Source organism: Coregonus clupeaformis, unplaced genomic scaffold (assembly GCF_020615455.1).
Source record: "Coregonus clupeaformis isolate EN_2021a unplaced genomic scaffold, ASM2061545v1 scaf0261, whole genome shotgun sequence".
NCBI classification, from domain to species: domain Eukaryota; kingdom Metazoa; phylum Chordata; class Actinopteri; order Salmoniformes; family Salmonidae; genus Coregonus; species Coregonus clupeaformis.
Window position 1 is genome coordinate 340462 of NW_025533716.1, and position 7039 is coordinate 347500.

At 50.5% G+C, this 7039-nt stretch overlaps 1 protein-coding gene across 1 annotated transcript in view; it reads left to right on the forward strand.

Moving 5' to 3' along the window:
- Positions 1-7039, forward strand: part of LOC121551701 (receptor-type tyrosine-protein phosphatase delta) — a 237095-nt gene that overhangs the window by 168835 nt on the left and 61221 nt on the right. The window contains 4 exon segments of the mRNA XM_045214471.1: positions 595-1191; positions 1923-2017; positions 2584-2840; positions 5778-5871. Of these exon segments, the coding sequence (XP_045070406.1) occupies positions 595-1191; positions 1923-2017; positions 2584-2840; positions 5778-5871 (1043 nt within the window).

Sequence of the window (7039 nt, forward strand, 5' to 3'; positions counted from 1 at the left end):
AACCGCTTATTTTTGGGGGGTCAAAAAGTTTGAAGAAGCACTGCTGTACGGTAATAACAGATACCACTAGAACAAGGAGGCCAAGCTGGATGGAAGGAAGAAGGACTACACGTGTACTTCACTCATTCTGCTGTGGCACAACAAATCATGTGTTGTTAGGGGAGCCATAGGAAAATGGTTTGAAGTTTGAACAAATGTTCTTCTTATCTTGTTGAAATTCTCATTAATAGTAACATCCTCTTCTCTCCTCTTCCCCTCTCTCTCTTACTCTCTTTCTCTCTCTCTCTCTCTCTCTCTCTCTCTCTCTCTCTCTCTCTCTCTCTCTCTCTCTCTCTCTCTCTCTCTCTCTCTCTCTCTCTCTCTCTTCCCCTCTCTCTCTCTCTTCCCCCTCTCTCTCTCTCTCTCTCTCTCTCTCTCTCTCTCTCTCTCTCTCTCTCTCTCTCTCTCTCTCTCTCTCTCTCTCTCTCTCTCTCTCTCTCTCTCTCTCTCTCTCTCTCTCTCTCTCTCTCTGTCTCTCTCTCGCTCTCTCTCTCTATCTCTCTTTGCCTCCTGCTCCTACCTTCACCCCTCTCTCTCTCCCCTCCTCCCCCCCAGTCCCAGAACGCCCCAGGCTCTCAGTAAGTCCCACCCCGGCGGGCATGGCTCAGCTCCAGTGGCTGCCTCCACCCAGCCCCCCTACCCCTCTCCTGGGGTACCGTCTAACCTTCGGACGCCTGGATGTCCTCCCCCCCACCGTGGTAGAATTCCCCACCAAGGAAAACTCCTACACTGCGCAGGATATCCACAAGGGGGCGTCGTACACGTTCCGACTCTCCGCCCGGAATAAGATTGGATACGGAGAGGAGGCAGTGATCGAGTTGACTACTCTGGAAGACGTTCCCGGAGGATACCCAGAAAATATCCTATCTGAAGGCGCCTCGGCATCCTCCATACGGCTAGCTTGGAAGTCTGTCCCGCTTATCGAACAAAACGGGAAGATTGTGAAGTATTCGGTGCGGTACCGGGATGTTAACGGTAGAGGTGGGAATGCTACCAGGGAGGTGGGGGTGGCGGTACCGGAATCTAGCGTGACGTTGGAAGGGTTGAGCGCTGACACAGTGTATGACGTCAGAGTGTGTGCGTTCACGGCGGTAGGGCCGGGGCCGTATAGTCCCGGCGTCCAGTTTAGGACGCAACCGCTGGATGTGGAAGGTAGGACACACTCTCCCTCTCTCTCTCTCTCTCTCTCTCTCTCTCTCTCTCTCTCAACCACGGTCAAGCAACTACCCAACAACCATCTTCCATTTCTGCCCCCCTATCCTAAACACACTCTTTCCTCCACACTTTGTATTAACTCACATCAAGCACATTGTAATAAGTCACCCACACACCATACCGACCAGTCCTACGTCTATTTTGTTCTTGTCAGTCTTGTCAGTCTGTCTGTAGTCTTAATGCATTCAGTTTCCTTCAGCTGACAAGGTAAGAGAGGTATTCTAGTAAAACATCATTAGTCCGGTCAAGCTGACGTCAGTTCCAGACTTGCATTCTGTACAGACATAGACTAGAGAGTAAAACACAGGTAAGATATTAGACCTGTTCCTCTCAGACCTGGGTTCAGATACTGTTAGAAATCTTTCAAATACCTTGAGCGTTTGCTCTGGCCTGCCTGGAGTGTCTGGTGGGCAACGATGGCACTCCCTTGAGACTGTTCTATTGGTTCTATGGCTCCAGGCAAGCTCAATCAAGCCCAGATAAAGAATTTGAAATGATGTGAAATAGTATTTGAACCCAAGTCTGGATCCTATAAGGAGATTTAAAACGTAGAAATAGAATCCGTTGTACCATCAGTGACTAGAATGGGGAGGCCCGTTCTATGGATTGTATTTCTAGGATTGAAAGGTCTGTGGAGTCATACTGTGTTTTGTATTTCCTCTCCACAGTGTTTGCTGCTAACTTCAGAGTGAAGGCTGCCATGAAGAACTCAGTCCTGCTGACCTGGGAGATACGAGACAAAACCCCCTCCCAGCCTTTTACTGTGAGTTACAGGGAGTTTAGATGGGAGGTGTAACCTCTCTCCTCTCCCTCTCTCTCTCTCTCTCTCTATATATATATACATAATGTATGGTAAGGGTCAGTGTTGACTATCTCTCTCGCTCTCTCTCTATATATATACATAATGTATGGTAAGGGTCAGTGTTGACTATCTCTATCCCTCTCTCTCTCTCTCTCTCTCTCTCTCTCTCTCTCTCTCTCTCTCTCTCTCTCTCTCTCTCTCTCTCTCTCTCTCTCTCTCTCTCTCTCTCTCTCTCTCTCTCTCTCTCTCTCTCTCTCTCTCTCTGTCTCTCTCTCTCTCTATGTCTCTCTCTCTCTCTCTCTGCTCTCTCTCTCTCTGTCTCTCTCTCTCTCTCTCTCTGTCTCTCTCTCTCTCTCTCTCTCTCTCTCTCTCTCTCTCTCTCTCTCTGTCTCTCTCTCTCTCTCTCTCTCTCTCTCTCTCTAGATCCTTTATGGTAAGGGTCAGCGTGTTGACTAACTCTCTCTCTCTCTATAGATCCTGTATGGTAAGGGTCAGCGTGTTGACTAACTCTCTCTCTATATATATAGATCCTGTATGGTAAGGGTCAGAGTGTGGAGGTGGATGGTAAACAGAACCAGAAGATGATAACAGGTCTACAGCCAGAAACCCAGTACTCCTTCCTGTTGACTAACCGTGGCAACAGTGCCGGGGGACTACAGCACCGTGTAACCGTGACAACCGCTCCAGACGTGCTGCGCTCCAAACCCACGCTGGTGGGGAAGACCAACGCAGACGGGATGGTGACGGTTCAACTACCGCCCGTACAGACCACCACTACTGTCAGGTGAGAGAGAGAGGGAGGGTTGGGGGGGGTGTATAGGTGAGGTATGGAGGGAGGGTTGGGGGGTGTATAGGTGAGGTATGGGGTCGGCAGGTAGCTTAGTGGGTAAGAGCGTTGTGCCAGTAACCGAAAGGTCGCTGGTTCTAATCCCCGAGCCGACTAGGTGAAAAATCTGTCGATGTGCCCTTAAGCAAGGCACTTAACCCTAATTGCTCCTGTAAGTCGCTCTGGATAAGAGCGTCTGCTAAATGACTAAAATGTAAATGTATGGAGGGAGGGTTGGGGGGGTGTATAGGTGAGGTATGGAGGGAGGGTTAGGGGGGTGTATAGGTGAGGTATGGAGGGAGGGTTAGGGGGGTGTATAGGTGAGGTATGGAGGGAGGGTTAGGGGGTGTATAGGTGAGGTATGGAGGGAGGGTTAGGGGGGTGTATAGGTGAGGTATGGAGGGAGGGTTGGGGGGTGTATAGGTGAGGTATGGAGGGAGGGTTAGGGGGTGTAGGTGAGGGTGAGGTATGGGAGGTATGGAGGGAGGGTTAGGGGGTGTATAGGTGAGGTATGGAGGGAGGGTTAGGGGGGTGTATAGGTGAGGTATGGAGGGAGGGTTAGGGGGGTGTATAGGTGAGGTATGGAGGGAGGGTTGGGGGGGAGTATAGGTGAGGTATGGAGGGAGGGTTAGGGGGTGTATAGGTGAGGTATGGAGGGAGGGTTAGGGGGGGTGTAGTAGGTGAGGTATGGAGGGAGGGTTAGGGGGTGTATAGGTGAGGTATGGAGGGAGGGTTGGGGGGGAGTATAGGTGAGGTATGGAGGGAGGGTTGGGGGGGGTGTATAGGTGAGGTATGGAGGGAGGGTTAGGGGGGTGTATAGGTGAGGTATGGAGGGAGGGTTGGGGGGGGTGTATAGGTGAGGTATGGAGGGAGGGTTAGGGGGGTGTATAGGTGAGGTATGGAGGGAGGGTTAGGGGGGTGTATAGGTGAGGTATGGAGGGAGGGTTAAGGGGGTGTATAGGTGAGGTATGGAGGGAGGGTTGGGGGGGTGTATAGGTGAGGTATGGAGGGAGGGTTGGGGGGAGTATAGGTGAGGTATGGAGGGGAGGGTTAGGGGGGGTGTATAGGTGAGGTATGGAGGGAGGGTTAGGGGGGTGTATAGGTGAGGTATGGAGGGAGGGTTGGGGGGTGTATAGGTGAGGTATGGAGGGAGGGTTGGGGGGGGTGTATAGGTGAGGTATGGAGGGAGGGTTGGGGGGGGTGTATAGGTGAGGTATGGAGGGAGGGTTAGGGGGTGTATAGGTGAGGTATGGAGGGAGGGTTGGGGGGGGTGTATAGGTGAGGTATGGAGGGAGGGTTGGGGGGGTGTATAGGTGAGGTATGGAGGGAGGGTTAGGGGGGGTGTATAGGTGAGGTATGGAGGGAGGGTTGGGGGGGGTGTATAGGTGAGGTATGGAGGGAGGGTTGGGGGGGTGTATAGGTGAGGTATGGAGGGAGGGTTGGGGGGAGTATAGGTGAGGTATGGAGGGAGGGTTGGGGGGGGTGTATAGGTGAGGTATGGAGGGAGGGTTGGGGGGGGTGGTATAGGTGAGGTATGGAGGGAGGGTTGGGGGGTGTATAGGTGAGGTATGCAGGGAGGGTTAGGGGGGAGTATAGGTGAGGTATGGAGGGAGGGTTGGGGGGGGAGTATAGGTGAGGTATAGAGGGAGTGTTGGGGGGAGGTGTATAGGTGAGGTATGGAGGTAGGGTTGGGGAGGAACAGACAGAGACAGTACATTTTGGAAATCTGTTCCAGGGTATTCCCACGCATAATAGAGAGATACTGAACCCTTATTTTACCAGGTCAGTTGACTGAGAACACATTCTCATTTACAGCAACGACCTGGGGAATAGTTACAGGGGAGAGGAGGGGGGAGGAATGAGCAAGGTTTGAAATGATTATGTTTTAGTTAGATGTCAGATCTGTTTGGGCTTCTTGAGGTCAATTTTCAGTCTACAATTTATTTGTAATTATGTTCCGGCCCCCTGACCATCCGCTCAAGAAATGTTTTGCCCCGTGGCTGAATCTAGTGATGATCCCTGTAGCAGAGCATCACTAAGGCTGAATCTAGTGATGATCCCTGTAGCAGAGCATCATTAAGGCTGAATCTGGTGATGATCCCTGTAGCAGAGCATCATTAAGGCTGAATCTGGTGATGATCCCTGTAGTAGAGCATCATTAAGGCTGAATCTGGTGATGATCCCTGTAGCAGAGCATCATTAAGGCTGAATCTAGTGATGATCCCTGTAGCAGAGCATCATTAAGGCTGAATCTAGTGATGATCCCTGTAGCAGAGCATCATTAAGGCTGAATCTAGTGATGATCCCTGTAGCAGAGCATCATTAAGGCTGAATCTGGTGATGATCCCTGTAGCAGAGCATCATTAAGGCTGAATCTGGTGATGATCCCTGTAGCAGAGCATCATTAAGGCTGAATCTGGTGATGATCCCTGTAGCAGAGCATCATTAAGGCTGAATCTGGTGATGATCCCTGTAGCAGAGCATCATTAAGGCTGAATCTAGTGATGATCCCTGTAGCAGAGCATCATTAAGGCTGAATCTAGTGATGATCCCTGTAGCAGAGCATCATTAAGACTGAATCTAGTGATGATCCCTGTAGCAGAGCATCATTAAGGCTGAATACTGCTTACAGACTGATGGTAGTAGAGCATCATTAAGGCTGAATCTAGTGATGATCCCTGTAGCAGAGCATCATTAAGGCTGAATCTAGTGATGATCCCTGTAGCAGAGCATCATTAAGGCTGAATCTAGTGATGATCCCTGTAGCAGAGCATCATTAAGGCTGAATCTAGTGATGATCCCTGTAGCAGAGCATCATTAAGGCTGAATCTAGTGATGATCCCTGCTCTACATGATAACTGAAGTGTGTTGTGTTGTTGTTGTTGTTGTTGCCAGGGGTTACTATGTGGTGGTGGTTCCTCTGAAGAAGCAGAGAGCAGGGAAGTTCTTGAAGCCCTGGGACAACCCAGACCAGATGAACCTCGACGAGGTGAGATATTGTATGATGAGGAAGATGATAATGATGGGGGTAATAACCAGATAACACCATATGAAGATAACACTCTCCTCTTCTCCTTTAACCCACTCACTCCTTATTCCTTACTCACTACATGTGGAATCGGGGGTCATTTCAGATGTGTCTGTTGTATGAACAAACTATGATGATGCTTATGTGTACTTTCTCTCTCTGCTACCTCTCCTCCCCTCTCTCTACCTATATCTATCCTCTCCTCCCCTCTCTCTATCTATATCTATCCTCTCCTCCACTCTCTCTATCTATATCTATCCTCTCCTCCACTCTCTCTATCTATATCTATCATCTCCTCCCCTCTCTCTATCTATATCTATCCTCTCCTCCACTCTCTCTATCTATATCTATCCTCTCCTCCACTCTCTCTATCTATATCTATCCTCTCCTCCACTCTCTCTATCTATATCTATCCTCTCCTCCCCTCTCTCTATCTATATCTATCCTCTCCTCCCCTCTCTCTATCTATCTCTATCCCCCCCTCTCTATCCATCTCTCTCCCTTCTATCTATCCTCCCCTCTCTCTATCCATCTCTCTCCCATCTCACTCTCCTCCCCTCTCTCTATCCATCTCTCTCCCATCTCACTCTCCTCCCCTCTCTCTATCCATCTCTATCCCCGCCTCCCTTCTCTCTATCCATCTCTATCCCCTCCTACCCTCTCTCTCTCCCTTCTCTCTCTTCTCCCCTCTCTCTATCCATCTCTATCCCCTCCTCCCCTCTCTCTATCCATCTATATCCCCTCCCCTCTCTCTCTCCATTCTCTCTCTCCTCCCCCTCTCTCTATCCATCTCTATCCCCTCCTCCCCTCTCTCTATCCATCTCTATCCCCTCCTCCCCTCTCTCTATCCATCTCTATCCCCTCCCCTCTCTCTCTCCCTTCTCTCTCTCCTCCCCTCTCTCTATCCATCTCTATCCCCTCCTCCCCTCTCTCTATCATCTCTATCCCCTCCTCCCCTCTCTCTATCCATCTCTATCCCCCTCCCCTCTCTCTCTCCCTTCTCTCTCTCCTCCCCTCTCTCTATCCATCTCTATCCCCTCCTCCCCTCTCTCTATCCATCTCTATCCCCTCCTCCCCTCTCTCTCTCCCATCTCTATCCCCTCCTCCCCTCTCTCTATCCATCTCTATC